This window comes from Ptiloglossa arizonensis, chromosome 5 (genome assembly GCF_051014685.1).
Source record: "Ptiloglossa arizonensis isolate GNS036 chromosome 5, iyPtiAriz1_principal, whole genome shotgun sequence".
Lineage (NCBI taxonomy): Eukaryota > Metazoa > Arthropoda > Insecta > Hymenoptera > Colletidae > Ptiloglossa > Ptiloglossa arizonensis.
In genome coordinates, this window is record NC_135052.1 from 8337787 (window position 1) to 8354180 (window position 16394).

General features: G+C 43.4%; 1 protein-coding gene across 1 annotated transcript in view; it reads right to left on the reverse strand.

The window, feature by feature from the left end:
• Drgx (Dorsal root ganglia homeobox) overlaps positions 1-4843 on the reverse strand; it is a 58687-nt gene extending 53844 nt beyond the window's left edge. Inside the window, exons 1-4 of the mRNA XM_076312672.1 lie at positions 4495-4843; positions 4133-4424; positions 3825-4028; positions 3387-3747 (exon numbers count right to left, since the gene is read on the reverse strand). Of these exons, the coding sequence (XP_076168787.1) occupies positions 3387-3747; positions 3825-4028; positions 4133-4424; positions 4495-4843 (1206 nt within the window). The remainder of the gene's footprint in view (positions 1-3386; positions 3748-3824; positions 4029-4132; positions 4425-4494) is intronic.
• Positions 4844-16394: the final 11551 nt, after the last annotated feature.

The window sequence follows — 16394 nt, forward strand, 5'->3', positions numbered from 1 at the left end:
AGACCGTGCGTATACATTTATCCGGTAGTATAACTAGTCTACGAAAGCAGACTTTCAATTCCTATACTGGGTGATTCGGAAATAGGTGACCAACTGTTAAGAGTGTAACTCGTTCCGAGAACGAGGAAAGGACGAGTGGTATATACCAATTGTTTTAATTCTTTCTCCGATTGGTAAATACTACGCGTCTGGTGTCGAGTTTTGCAAGAATGTTTATAATTAGTCAGGTTCATTGAGATAAATTGACCGAATGTTCGGTAATCTTTGTTTATACGATACGTTGTTACGCGTGTTGGATACGTTTCTAAGGCTCGACGACCTACTTCCGAATCAATTTTTATAATTGCATAGTTATTCGATACACGATTGTCGACGTAACAAGTCTTCCCTTCCGCGGTGAAGTTTTATTTTGTAGATAATGAAATTTACGACCCAAAGGTATGTGTCAGAGTAGCGACAATTAGCTGAACACTCTTAATTATTATCATCTTTATTTTTAGCAAAGAGGAGAGTAGCAAGTAAATAGAATAGCGTGATACGACAGACCAGATAACGAGTCTCGGCAGCTAACATCGCTCAAATTTAGTCGAGTTCTAATACCACTTCGAGAACACTCGGTTTTGCTGTCTGAAAAGACACAACGTATTGCGTTATCGATCACAAACGTGTCAATTTGATGGCCCCGCGCGTCAAACCTGCAAAAGTGTTTCTCTCGATTCGCTACAAAGCCGCGCTTAATCTACTACTTACATTTCACCGATCACAGTTATCGAACGTATTTCGTTACCTAACATTGCATCTCAAACGGCCTTGGGTTCTTGTCTCCCTACAACCAATCATGCTCCCGTCTGCGCGCTTTATTTAATTTACGAGTACGTTATACCTCTTCCACAGACTTATCGATGATGCCATTAAGATATCGATATTATTATCAAGTGTTGCAACGTAACGGAGAGTTCGTAAGCCCGTTAACGGTTGCCAAAAACATTGATCTAAAATCTTTCGCGGACCTTTGATTTTCGCTCCGAGTCGAGGTTATTCTTAATAAACGTGACATTCGTTTTATGAGTTCGGAGCGGAATGACTTAGGTGTTTACGTAATAATAAAATCGCGAGTAATTTTGAACAAATTTCAGCTTCGCGTTGAAATACAATGTTGTCTCTCGAGTTGTCACAAGTGATTCGAGAATTAAAGACAACATCGAGGTCGAGCGAGAAATAGAATTATTTGCGAATAATTTTAGAAAATTCTGGGCCGACTACACGCCAATCTGGAGAGAACAAATTTTCAACAAACGAATAGCAAGATTAAGTGACGAAAAATAAAAACAAAATTTAACCTTACCCTATTACTTCTCATTTCAAATCCTCGTACGATAGTCATTATCTTCTCCGAGTTGGGTTTCATTTTAAATCGTCGAATTGAATTGTGGCTTATCTCGAAAAATATACAGGAGATTTCATAAATTTTCAAGACCCAAAAGGAACAGAAATATAATTTAATACGGGAAACATTTTATTCGCCGATTGACAAAACCCCCATCGGATTTCAAACTTTTCGGATAAATAGAGAAAAGATACCCAAGAACTTGTTCGTTAGTTGTGGCAAGAATTTTATGTATTTTTATATTATTTTTATGTCGACAGATTTTGTTGTTTTGGATAATGGAAAACCTCCTTACAACGCTTCCCGTGTATTATGAAATACCCTTTGGGTTATACTATTAGCGCCTTGCTGGTAGGATATTGATGAATGAAATGTCATTTTCATGGTCATTCTCAATAACATTTGCAATCGCTTGATTCAATCTTTGAACGAACAGCGTACAGCAGTTAGTAGAAGCTTTACTACTCGAACGCGCTACTCTCCGAACGTTCTATTAACCAAACTGAGCGTATCCTCGTACAATTCAATAGTTATTCTTTCATTTAAATATTCGTATACAATTGTAATCGTCAATCTTTAATCTAAAAATTTACTCCGAAACGGACAATTAGCGTATTCAGGTGTAACGATAATATATTTTAATGATAAAAAAATTTTGGACAAAATTTGCAACGTCTTTTATGGTATTTAAAATCCGAGTGTTATTAATTCTTATATCTCGTTTGATGTTGTGTTGCAATTTTCAAAATACCGTGTTGAAGCGTTCAGATTGCAATCCGTCGGACGACAAGCTGGAAATCCTTCCAAAGTTAACTTTAAACAATATTATTCTATAAATAATTTTATTTGAAATACAGAAACTTTCGCGACGTTCAACGTACACGAATGTTTATAAATCGCATTCAACATCTTTTGTTACGGAATTTCACGTGTGGACATTAGAATTAAACGAAAATAAGTAAATAATGACAAAGCGGTTTCGAAAAAAGATATTCTAAAATCGCAAAATTAAAATTCCTAATTCACTAGTCCATTAAACTGCATACGCATCGCGTAGAATTAACAATTCCTGCTATTACAGTTGTAACAAAATGATTGAAACACTTGGTTCTTCCTAATATTATCCAATTTTCTCGAGCACCCCATCAAACATAATTGAAAAAATAGCCAAATGCTATTATAGCGGGTTCAAACCGGTAAATTAACTTGGATCAAACCAGTTACACTTAAAGAAGTTTCTTCCTGAATTAATTTGTTTGAGGATATGGTTAAACAATTTTGTGCAATAAAAAAACTTTGAACGGTCAAATGTTTCTTTGAATCTTTGAAAAATGTCTTCGAACCAAAAAAAAACCTTTCGAAAATAACTAAAATGGTTCGAACAGCAAGAGAATACCAATACTATACGCTAGGTACGATTAAATCTCTGAATGAACGTTACGCAAAGAATTGCTATTTGAATAATATCGCATTGTTTCGAACGCAGGACTACAGTTGTTGTTATTTAAAAAAATTTAAATAGCAAAATTTAAAGATAGTCTCCTCGATCAAATCGCATCGGTGCGAAACAAAAATAATGGAAAAAAGAAACCTTGCGCGTTACCGAACTGATAAATACGACTTGTCCGTGCAAAAAATTGTATCCTCCGGACCCTTTACGTTTTTCTCGACGTTATAGAATTATCTGTTTTCCGATTACGGCAATAAATAAATACCCGCGTACAACCGTCCGAGCCCCGTTTAATAAACGCAAACAAATAAAACGCGCTCGTAGTTTCACTACACGTATATCGTACCACCCTCTCGAATAACCTCTCGATCGAAACCATTTGTTTCGTTCAATCGCAGCCAGTGAAAGAAAAAATCAACTCGCTGTGACGATACAAACCGAAAGAAATCGTTCTACTTATCTGGCCAGTAGAATAACGCGTGGTGGTCTGACCAGTCCCCTGAAAACCAAGGACTACACGACTCGAGATGCAAACTAACAAGCGCATACCTTGACCAGTGGTGGACTGTGCGCCGGTGGATGATAGTGTCCCGAAGAAGGGCTCGCGGGCGGCCCCGCGCCCTCGGGTGAAATGGTACCGCCTCCGGGGGTGAGAATCCTGGACTCGTGGCTGAACAACACTTTCCTGATTTCCTCCACACCCTCGCGGACCACCTTCGACCTACGGGACCGTTTTTTTCGACCGAACCGCTCGCGATCTCCACGATCTACCTCAAACGTTCTCGAACAATCTCGCACGGTGTGGCGCGCAGTTCCGTTTAGTGGTCTTTGATCACTGTCACCGAGTTCGATCCAACCACGATACGAAAGATTCTTCAGTTCCTCACTGACACCATTGTTAGTTTTTTTTCTAATAATTCAACGTACGAGCAATTTCCCGCCGACACTCGTGAAACATCGAATTAGCGTTCGCCTGTCCCCAAACACACTGATCTTCCAACACTACCCTGCGACTTGGTCGACTCACTGTCAGAGGTCATTGGAAATCTTCGATATCCTCTGTCCTTCGAGAGTAGTAGGTATTGTTTCAACGACGCTTCCTTGAGAGCCTGTCGATCCTCTTCGCGAGACCTGTCCCCATGACAATCTCGTTTCTCGATGTAAATCTTCTCGGACGATCGCTTCCAGGTCCTCCGAATCCAGAAATTAGAACATCTTCGGGGTTCGGGAGTCTCCGAATCCGGTTCGCGAACTTTCTCGTTCGAGACTCGGCGAAACGTCGATCCCGAACTGACATAGGAAACACGGTTTCCAGTTCTATCGGTTCTCGATCTTTCTGGAATGTCGAATTTTCCGGCGCACCGATCTCGGACGATCCTTCCACCTTTCGATCGTCTCGTTCGTCCAGGACAACTGTCACGGTCTCGGTGTGCCTCCCGGTGCGAACTGTCGTTCGATTTCTAATCACTTGGCTCGGTCCGTCGTCCAAAAGAAGAAACACGTCGGAGCGAGGAACTCGGGGTCCACTTATCCCGGGGTCGGGTTTCGGAATCCTCTGTACGTGTCCAGTTGCAAGTCGAACGAGCACTGATCTCGAAACCTCGTTGATACGATGGTAACCGGGTATCGCGGGACGGGATCGTGGAGGCCGAAAAACCGGAGGTATCGCGTTCGAACCGTCCAAGAAGGTCCCAGCTGGATTGTGTCGCGCTCGGTGTCGCGTTAGACAGCCGAGGAAAGCGTGCTCGATAGGCGGAACCACGCAGGCGTCGAGCAACTCGCGAGGCGTGGTCTATGATCTCTTCTCTCCGTTCGACCATACCGAGCGATCGTCTCTCCTTGGTAGTCGGCGCGGGGGTGGTGGAGCCACCACGTGGTTTTATTGGCCAAATAACGCGTACGACAAACATCCCTGCTTCTGTGCGGAGTGTCTCCCTGTGTTGTAACTCACCCTCGCTCGGGCTACGCGTAGCCCTTTGGACGAGAGGAGAGGCAATAGTCGTCATGGTGTAAATCGTGTTTACCCCTCGTCCATAGTGATTCTCGTGTGTATCAGCTACCGACGCTCCACCTCGAGTTATATCCTCTCCGCTCGGCTCGCCGCTTCGTTCTACGCTCGTTTTCCTTTTATCGCTTTTTCTTTCGCCCTCTTCTTCCGCGACACGCTTGTCCTCGCGGCGTTCCTACCTCCCGGCTGTTTCTTGGACGCTGCTACACTCGCTCGTGTTTCACCCGTGACGAACGGACACGACTCGACTCGACTCGACTCGACGCTGGGCTACGTCCAGCCCCCGGTTTCCTCCGTTCTGAAAGCAAGCAGAAGACGCACTTGTCGTAATACAAATAACATTTGTTTCTCTGCGGTTGTTCCGGCTTCTTATTTTGCGTTTCTATCCGCGACGTTCGTTTTCGCGACGCAACGATCTGAATCGGAAGGGTAGCTTTCGACGACGTTATCCGACTCGGAAAACGAGTCGTTGAACATCGATCGATCGAGAAGACGTCTATCGCGATAAAGCGCGAATAAGAAATCGCAGCTAGGGATGGTTATACGATCTTACGATTTTCGATCCTGACGAGAACCCTCTTTGGGATCACGGTTCTCGTCGAGCGTACCGCGAAACTAAGAATCGTACGAACGGCGATATCGAAAGACGAATAAATGTGCCAAGATTTTTACGACAGTCGATGTATCTCCATTTTTAATATTACCGCTACCGTGTTTCCAGTGTACACAGAGAGCGGGTACAACCGTTCCTTATTTATCGATATTTTCTAAGCAAAGTATAGATTTCAATGCGAAACAGACTCGACGATTCTCGACGAGTTTCTATTATTTTATTGCTACGTACACTTGACGTTTTTTTCAGACGAAAGCGAAGCTCTCGAGAACTTTGAATTTACGTACGAATTCAAAATTATGCATCGTTCGCGGTACGATAAATATTTTCATCGTTTATTTACTCGTTCAGACATTTTCCACGTCGTCGAATTAAATTCTACGGAGCGAAACTTGCCTTCGATGATTTTCACGGAAACGTTGCATCGGTTGGAAAACAAGTTGCGCAAGAATGTATTAATAAATGAAAATTACACGGAACGAAGGAAACAGATACGATGGAATCCGATAGAAGAAATCAGGTGTCTCGATTTTTCCGCAATTTCCCCGGGTTCGATCGACTCCAATTTCATCCCCTATCGAATCGCACTTTGCTGGGAATTCAAGATTCTCGTATATCGCTCGCAAAAACGTAGAAGCTTCCTCGATGACGGTTTCGAGTCGAATAGTAACGTCGGGCACGCACTTATCCGTGTCCATATATTCTCTTTCCATTCGATTCTTCCAACCCTTCGGGGATACCCCGATTTTCGATGCCTGAGAGCGCACATAAGTCGACGCGATAGGGAAATACTGCGAGATGACATTGATTTGAAAAGAAAACACAACTACGTAGGTTCTATTGTTTCGGTAAATGTGTTACAGTAACGGAGGAATAAAGAGAACCGAGAGAAAAACTATGAATGTTGGAGGAAGGAAACGACAGAGCGAGGGATGATAAAATGTAATACATCGTGAACAAGGAAATAAGGGTGGATGCGGCGCAGAAGTATTTATTGTTGGAAGCAGCGAAACTGAAACTCGGTGGAAGCAATTGAAGAACGTAGGAGGAAGAAATCGGGAAAGGGAAAGGGAGACAGAAAGACCTAGACACCGAGTTAGGAGAATAATCGTGTTTCGCGGTGACTAGATTACACCACGCCATGCTTGCGAACTATGTACGTGCCACACACAGTATACCTATACCGCGTGCAACCATATAGTCGAGAATCTCATCCCCTGTCCACCCTATTCGATATAGCCCCAACTGAAAATATCCAGTTAACCACCTCCAATTTGTCCATGATATTTACGACATGATTTTCTCTTACACGAATTCTCGAATCGTTCCTCCCTGAAGGAATCTAAATCGATAATAACGAAATTATTCTCTCTGGAGAAATATATCGACTGTAACGAGACCGTTATACAAAGAGGAATTGAAATATCAACGAACGACTTCGGAACTTTGTTAACTTTTAATAACAATTGTAAGTAACAACGAGGGAACGTAAGAGACTTTGATAAATGATAATGATAAAGTAACTAGAATGAAATTTTATTTCGTAATTATCCAATGATGCGATATAATATATTTTACGGTTTATCTTGATTCGTTGTAATATTCGTTTCGACTGCATTTTTGTAAAATCCAACTTTTCAAATTTTCAACGTTTCTAGGTAGAAATTAAAAGGTTTCATCGTACCGTTTCGTACTCGTTTAAAGACTTTACGTTTTTAAGGCTATTATTTCAACATCGGCGTTATTCTTATCTTACGAATCGACTTGTTCGCTGATGGAAAGTGCTTCGACATTTTCAAGCACTCTGCCTACATTCGTAAGTTTCCGTATTGTTTGTTTTACGATTCATTATTCTATTATCTCAACGAACAACGACACGGGTACAACTTTGACTCGGTCCAGAACTTCGAACTCACCCTAACGCTTCAGGTAAACGTTTCACTTGCCTTGCGCAAATTTCCAAAGCTATACTGTCCATAATAATCAGCGTATCGGACACTAAAGTGACTTCGTCGCTTAGTAAGGTATTCAATCCACCGAAAGCTCCAACGTGTTATACGAATCGTCCGATAGAAACATTATTACACCGAATAAACAACATTTCATAATTCCAATGTTTTCCGTAATTGCTTCGAACAGTATACGACAAAGAATTTACTTGGAATAATGAATCGTCTAACGATACTTCAACTGTTTTCACGTATCTTTATAAAGATAAGTTTCAAAAAAATCAACCGATACAATAGTTTATCAAGCTTAAATTTTATTATTATCGCTTAGAATGACAAATACAAAATCCACAAAATACGTGATATTTGCCCAAAAATTTCTCGATAAAGAAAAAACCAACCGAGTTATTCTCTATTGTTTCGAATGCTAATAATCTTTACCGATGAATTCGCTGGATAAAGTCCCCGTACAATCGCAAAACGCAATAGTCTTTCCATCTTCGCTCTACGCGTCTAAACGAATGTGGGAATCTCCGAGAGATAGCTCGATAGATCGTTCCCTCGATCTCTGAGAGGTTTCGCTCTCCGGAGCGATAATAACGAACACTCTTGTAAACCTCGTCGCTCCGAGCGAACGTTTCCCGAGAACGTCGGTGATTTCCGGGAAATGGTAGCGTGGTCGACGATCGAGATATCCTAACGGATAACACGGGAGGACAAAGTGTCCAGTGTCGCGGCGATGAGCGCTCCCGATAACGGGCCGGAGTGTTCAGATTTCCGATTCAGGTCTCGCCCGCATCAGGGTTCTTCCACCGCGCGACGGTCTCGTTAAATTCGTTGGTCGGTTGGTCGGTTGCGCGATCCTGTTATTCCCCGCACGAATCGCCGCGTTATTAAATACTTAACCCCGATATCATCCGTCTTGGCTGAAAGACGTCCAGCGAGACGTTCTCAGCCATCGGTCGATCGTCTTCCACGCGGGCGGATCCGAGCCGGCGTCGAGCTAAAACGATTCCGCCACGTGCGGAAGTGGCAGGGTACCGGGTGCACCGTCGTCGAGGTTGCTCCCCTCCCCGTTGTACCCCGTTGCTCCTACCCTCTCGTTCCCGGGTACCCCGCGCGGTCTACGGTTACCAACCGGTTCACCTAGAATTCGAGGGACGCGGGGACCCGGCGGAGGTTGTTTAATAAAATAACCTCGTTACGCCGCAGTCGGGAGACGATGCGGGGGCGGTGAGGAGAGGGTTCGCGGGGCATCGTACGGGGGTGCGAGAGGATCCGTCGGAGTGTAAAAGACTGAGTCGAACCCGGTGCTGGCGGGGGATGGCTAATGTAGCAGCGGTGGCTGCTCGCCTTGGCTGCCAGTAGGAAACGAGCGGACCAGATGAACGGACAGGGTGGCCGCGGGGGGGACAGGAGGGGGTTACTGCGGATCGTCGAAGAGGGAACCGTGAGAGTAACGGAGAACGAGCACCAACGATAGAGAAAGATAGACGTACGGCCGCGGGAGGGGTACTAATACATAAAGTAGCTTAAAGTAGAAAATTGTGGAAGCGTCGTGATGCCTGGTGATTGCGTTACCTCCGGGGCTTTGATTTAAAATGCAACGAGGGGCCAACCAGGCGCCGTGGGTGGGGGTGTCGGAGAAAACGGGACGAGTTGGGGGTTGAGCGGGGGCGGCTGGAAGGATGGTTCCTGCCTGGGAGCCATGTTCCTCCTGCGGGAACGTCAGCCAGCCTCCGGTATGGAAGAGCAAGGGGAATGGCGGGGAGAAAGAGAGCGAAGAAGGGCAGAGAAGGTGGGTGGTGGTGGTGGTGCTGGTGCTGGTGCTGGCGGTGATGGTGATGGTGGTGGTGGTGGTGGTGGTGATGGTGGTGGTGGTTCGTGGTTGTGTCGGCAGTGTCGGGGTGCTGGAAGCTTCCACGTCGAAGGGCGAGGGGCTGGGAATTCTTTCCTGAAACGCGCCGGATCGACTTCCAGCTTCGACTGCTTTGTTGCTCCTTCCTTTTATTTTCTTCGTCCCCCCGCCCCCCGCCACCCACCCGCTCTCCACGCGCCTTCAACTTCGACTCGGGGGCAATAATCCCTTATGTTGGGTCAACCTTTTTACCATCCACTTCTGCGCTGAACTTCTTTGTCCCGCGGTTTATTCGCGACAGCGAAATCGTGGGAATTTATATCTTCTCCTTTCTCCCTTTCTTTTTTTTCTTTTTTTTTCCCCCCGTTGTTTATGTTTTTTTTCCTGGACTCCCTCGTTTGCCTCCGCCAGTGACAGATTGCTCGCGATAAGGCGCTATCGTGGTGGATGCGCTTGGTTACTTGGGGTTGCAACACAGATGCGTCGGACCTCGTATTTGAGACGATAAGGAAATTGTTTTTTTTTCTTTTTTTTACAGCGGTATTTTACCACTTTTGCCGTGCGTTTGCGCGGTCCGACGAAGGAAAGGGTGGTCGTAATCAAGCACCAAATTATTGTTTTTACTTTCGTACTCGTAAGGAAGGAAAGTATCGGTAATTGAGAACAGTTTCGAGGAAATTTTATTCACGGAAAAATACGGTTTGGAACCCCGTGATTGTGTTTAACGTTTATTAGATTTCAATTTTACATTCTCGTTCAGAGATCCGATTCGATTTTGAGAAATATCCTCGTACCTTAGAGTCGCGTGCTCTTCGAACAAACTTTAATACCGGTGAACAAATATTTTACCGAATATCCTATAAATAGGTAATTTCTCTGAAACCACAAATCGGACAATTCGAAACATTGCTGAAAAAAGATATTCGTTCGTAAAAATTTACTATCGATCCCTCTATCCGATACAATGTAACTTGGAGCAAAATCGAAGGAGCAAACGAGGCCAGATTCTCAACAGAGACAGCGTCTTTTTAATAAATTGCCCTTGTGAAACGATTAGTTGTAAACACGCTGTTTTAAGGGTGAAAAGCCACGTAGGGGCGGTTCGTAACCCGGTAGAACAATTTCTGAGTGACGTCGGACAGACAGCTCGAGACTTAAGGTTCCCGCTGGTGCTACAAGGGTGAATTTGGGGGCGATAGATGATTTAGCGCGGCGTTTCTCGTGTCACCGTATCAAACATCCGAGGAAGTTGTCAGCTCGAAGGAGAACCCGACGTTCTTTGCACACTCCTTCGTCCCGTGGCTGTTTTTTCTCTTTTTCGTAGCATGCTCGCTATAATCCTGCTACTTGGACGAAAAATATTAACTTCTTGAAATATCGAGTTACGCCGAAGTTAACCTTTTCGGTCGAACGACGGTAGAAATAAAAATTAAGCTCAAAGATTATCCTCGTCTTCTCGAGCAAAATCACCAAATTATTATTTGTCTACGAGGAGTAGACAATTTTTTTCGCGCAAAATTTTCCCCGTCATTGATTGTATCGATCGTGACGGTATGTATCGCAATGCGTAGAAAAATTAATCGATTTCATTCGACGAAACGAGGAAACAATTTTTCAGATACGAATCGATATTTTAATTACATTTGACACCATATTTACGAGTTCCCGATCAATCTATCTCGCGACACAACTTTCGTCGAAACATCGAGCTTCCGTCTAGCCAATTAGAACGATCCTTGCGAGCAGGGTCTTGGAATTATTGAAAAGATCCACGAATTCGCGAGGATGCCTTTTAAATCCCCTTTCACGGTGGCCGTGATCCGGAAAGAGGAATCAAGCGGCCGTGAATGGACGATCGGTGTCGAATTTGATGAACCTAGTTTGTTAGGCTGCGACTCGGATCCGCGCCGGATAAGAAAAATGACCGGACGAATGGCGGATCCTTTACCGAAGGAATTCGAGTGTCAATCCATATCTCTTTCTTCTCCGATCCCTTCATCCTCGGGGACTTGGACACAGAGGGAACGCGAGACGGGAAGAGGATCAACGCTGGCGTCTTGGCATTCGGAGGGTGCAGGAAATGAGAGCACGGGAAGGGTGGAATTAGAGAAAAAGCACAAAGAACTCTGGTATGAACTTCCTGACACAGATTGACGTGTCTGGAGGGACACGGAATGCGTTGAAAAATTGTTTGCCCCGAAAATATTAGGAAACGTGGCTCCGTCTCGTTGTTCCTTAACTGTTGGGTTACCGCGGTTAATCCAGGGAATATTTTGCGAACCTAACGTATCGTAATCGATACTTGAACAATTACTCTGTATCGCCACATTTTCTAACCTGGATTAAAAGAAAAGTAGCTTTTCAACCAGCTCGTTAACCGAGAATCACTCCCGTTAGAGAATCGAATACTTTCGAAACGCACTTGTCCAATATCGGTTCTCTGGAAAACGATCGACGATATCGATGCAAGAAAATTCGTAACTATTCTCGAACGATCGATAAACGCGCACGACAAATTTCAAACCGATCGTTCGAATTCAATTTCCGGTATAAATTCACAAAGATAACACTTGTTTCGGAACGTTCGAACGAAAACCCACCCTCGAGCGAACGAGTCGATAATTGCTTCGAGCGGTGCGCTTCGATTCCTCTCGGAAAAAATATCCGCGTTCCGTCGACGCGTCGACAAATTTCTATTCTTGCATTTTCATCGCAGAAATGCGTGCACTTTGTTCCTCCGGCGCGGAGAACTCTCGAACAACCGTAAACCGTTTTACTTATTTGCCTCTATACGACGCGTTTTGTGCCGCGTGCCGACTCGGTGCACGCGAGAAACATTTTACCCTCTCTCGATCCCATCTTTTCGTCCTTCATCCTCTTCGCGATGCGACGGGCACGCTCACGAAATTCTTTGAAAAACTACTCTGCAAAATTGGAGCCGCGAAAGGAGCGAACGAAGCGGCCGAATGAATAATAAATACGGTTATCGTTTAGTTGATATTTTGAGGGGCACGGTCGGAGCAGAGGCCGGATCGAGGGATCGTGATGGACGCTGCGGGGTGAAACGGGATGATTGAGACGAGAGGGGGGGAGGGGGTTGAGTAACGGTGCGAGAGAGAGAAAACGAGGGATCAAAGCGTCATTTCTTTAGGGGGGCGCGTAAGGATGTTTCCCTGCATTTTTATGCTCCCTCATTGGCATCGAGATGCCTCGATCGCGAATGGGATCATTTTATACGATCGTTTAATAATAAATGCACTGTTGTGATCGGTACACTCTGAATACGTAATACACGTCGGAGCGTAAATGCAAAAACGTGGAACTCGAACAGATATTTCTTTCGAATCTCCAATTATTTTAACAAGTGGAACAACTTGGAAGATTTTCGATCCGTAGTTCGGAACCTCTTTAGAAATTTATGTAAAATTGAACGGACTTGGAAGAGCACATTTACAAGTACCCGTGGGAAACGCGAGTATCGTAGGTTTTTGGTTTGTTTACAAAATTAAGGAAACGTTATTTCGAAAGATTAATTTAACTTACGTCGAGAAGATTACACAAATTTCTGTCCGCACAGTTAAATTCCTCTTAATGCCAGCTGCAGTGTGCAAAGGACAAAATATCGCAGTTCCGTTTAAAATGACACTTACGGTCTTGAAAATTTTCAACGTTTGCGCAATTTCCGTATTTACTTGGCACGTGTATTATACTTGCACGAATATACGTAATCCAGCGATCGGTATTGTATCCGCCGCGTTTGAATTTTCAAAACACGAAACAATAATACCAGTTGCTATTTACGATAGTGGCACTGTTTACGCAACGTTTGATCGAAGTTATTATTTTAATATTTCGAAACGTACAGTTTGGACTGATTTCTCGATGACGAGATTCGCATTGGGTAGGAACTACAATCTACGAAATTAACGTTAAACGAATAAAAATAATACGCGGGACGATTTTGATCAGGACCAAAACTTTGTTAACGAAGAGACTAAATCTCATCGATCGATGATCGTGCGATACTCGGGAATCCTTAGATTTCAGGAAAACACAATTCGAGACGTGGCCAACGAAATTAGCATTTAATTGATCGTTCGGTCGCACGTAATTCGGCGCCGATGCGAAGGTATCAACTCTCTCGGGTGCTAAAGCTTTGACAAAGCGTATAATCAGATTGTACCTTGTTAGGACAAAGGGCCGTAACGGCAAGCGAAACGATACGATCGCGCAAATAGAGCCAAAGCGCGTTAAAAAGAAAGTGTCAAAAATGGACGAAATTCCATATAGAATTCGAAAAATTAAATACCACGACCTTCCCTGTTTAAAGTTGGAGAAAGTTTATTTTCGATCGCAATAAATTCACCCGATACATTTTAACGCATTTTACACCTTTCGGAAGTAAATAATTGATCTTCTCGCGCGACCAAGTTTAACTGTCTCGAATTCTTCGAGAGTCTATTTTCGTTCAAAGATATTTTAAAAGGATAGCTGTATCGCGTATAATTCAGAAAACGCAATCAAATCAGACATCGTATACAAGAATCGGTAAGAATCTCCGTAACATCAAATTCCTCTTAACACCTACTGGACCAATATTTTCTTTACCTACACGTAGCACTGCGTAACAAAAATTCTCTCAACATTTAAAAGTGTTATTTTACTTCATCGTAACGCGAAGAAACTTTTTCCCACCTTACCTCTTCCATCTTGCATTTACAATCTAATATCGTTCCTTTGTGTAACATTTCCGTCAAAATTTCTCATTCGACTCGGCAAAATCTTAAAAAAAAAAGAAGAAAAACAACCCCAGAAACGTAACTCCAAAAGACAAATCACCCCGACGAATGTACCCCTACCTCGAAATCATTTGTCCATTGATAACGATCCAGATGTAAAAAGTAAAAGATGAAAAAAGCTGTCGACGAACGAAGAAAGGGGTTGAGAGTAGGGTAGGTGAGAAAAGAATAAAACGCGCGACAAGCACGCACGGAAGGGGAACAACATCGAGAACCGAGGTTGCTCTATCGTGCGCGTTATCCGGGCGATGGAGCGACTAATAACGATAACGATGCCAGAAACGATAATCGAGTTAGGGGTTTCCGCGGTTTCCACGGTTCTCCCAGGGCGCTGATTGCTGGAACGGCGGCGGTTTTGGCGTCGGGGTGCTCGGTACGCGCCGACGCCGACGTCGAGGCCGAGGCCGACGCCGACGCCGACGCCTATGACTGCGCCGCGCGGCGTACCGGCGCACGTAGACGCGTACCGGCACGGATGAAGGCGTAACGAGTACACAATGCGATGCAAATTGGGCCTCTCCCGGCTGCGCGGACCAGTCAATCGGCCGGTTGCCTACGCCGGTGCATCGCGATGGTATTACTAACATCGCTATTCTATTATGACATTACGGTTCCCCGAGCAGCAGCCTGGGCTATTACGAGTCCCGACTCCCTCCAGGCGTTCGATTCGGGATAACTCTATAGTGGTAACTATATAGTCATCGAGACGCCAGAGACAATACCCGATCGGCCGCCCGAGGCCAGTCTTTCAATTTATTTTCATACATTTAACTGCTGTCCCTTGCATATGTATGTACGCGCGCTCGCGTCACGCCGGGGGTCAATTTCTTCGGGTTGGTCAACGCTGGCCTTGAGATTTTAAAGGGCCCCAATCAGAGACGTTTGATGAACGTTCTCCGCGCGATCGGTTTTGCGAGACACGTTGCTTCGACAACTTTCAGAAATGAAAATGTTAAACGAATCCTTGCTCCGCTGTCGGAGCGATAATCTTGTTTCGTTTCAGAAGAATCTTAAGTAGTTTCAAATTGTGATCTTCGTTTCGTGATTTTCGTGTTAAGTTACACTTTTATGTAATAATTGGAAGTTTGGATGAAAAGTAAACACGATTGAGGTTAATGTAATATACGAATTTTTCGCGTTAGTTTCGATATAAATTGCGATACTAGTAATACTTATCTATGTATAAAAGAAGTGTTGCTTTCATGTATAATTGTAAGAAGCAAGTGTTTTTTTTTTTGTCGTATTGGCACAAATTCGATAATTATTTACCGAGGCTTTGAATTTTTAAGTCGTATTGACTCGCCCGTTGGTCCCTAGAATTGTTAAAAGACAAACTCGAACGAAAGTAAAAGATTAAACGTATCTGTATTAAATTCACATATATCGAATCTAAGCAATTGGGTAAGGTTCGACAAAAATATTTCTAAAAAAAAATACCAGTCGTATAAAATACACGGTCTGTGTATTCGTATATAAAATTGATATAGTGTACTATGAAACAATTAGCAAGATAGGTGGTAAATAACTGAATGGAATCAATTACATTGCTTCGGTTAGACACGAGAACTATTGAAATACTAAAATTGGCTCTAGCTCGAATACAAGGTCAAACGGAGTAAGTGGATTGTATAGACTTCTTTTTATTATTATTCTAAGAACTGAAACGTGAACTGGAACACCTTGCATATAACCGGTAGTGAATGTCGATCATTACGAATACAAAACGAATTTTACGATATAATTGTACAGGTGACGGTAATTTGAAAACCACTTTAAAAAATTCTTTTCTCTTTACGTGTTCTTGTACGAAATTGTTAATAACAAATGAGTCGAAATTTTGTTTAATCCAAGTGCTATACTACAGAATAAAATTCTTTGCTTTAATTATACACGATATACAAAACGAAGCGTAGCGAATACCACCTCGCCTTAGATTCACAAGTGGCATAATCTATTTTATGGACCGGTCGTGCCCAATACAACCGAGCTCCGTTTGCTCGATCAATATATATACGAAACAAGCGTTCCTTACTATTCAAATATTATATTGATAAAACAGTGCTATCAAATCCTATGATTTTAATTGTCCAATCGAAATAACTGCTATAATATAATGCAATAAGGTCAGCAAACCACGTGGCGTCATCTCTAGAGATCCGATGCACATAAATGGCGGGATAAAGTCACGTGTGTTTGTAGAATTACTGCTCATGAAATTCCATTTCAATTGTACCGCGTGTCTTCGCCTATTAAAACTCAATCTTTCTCTATCACTAATCAATGGACTCATATTTCTTACCAAACGCTGTCTTGATAAAATATAAAAATTT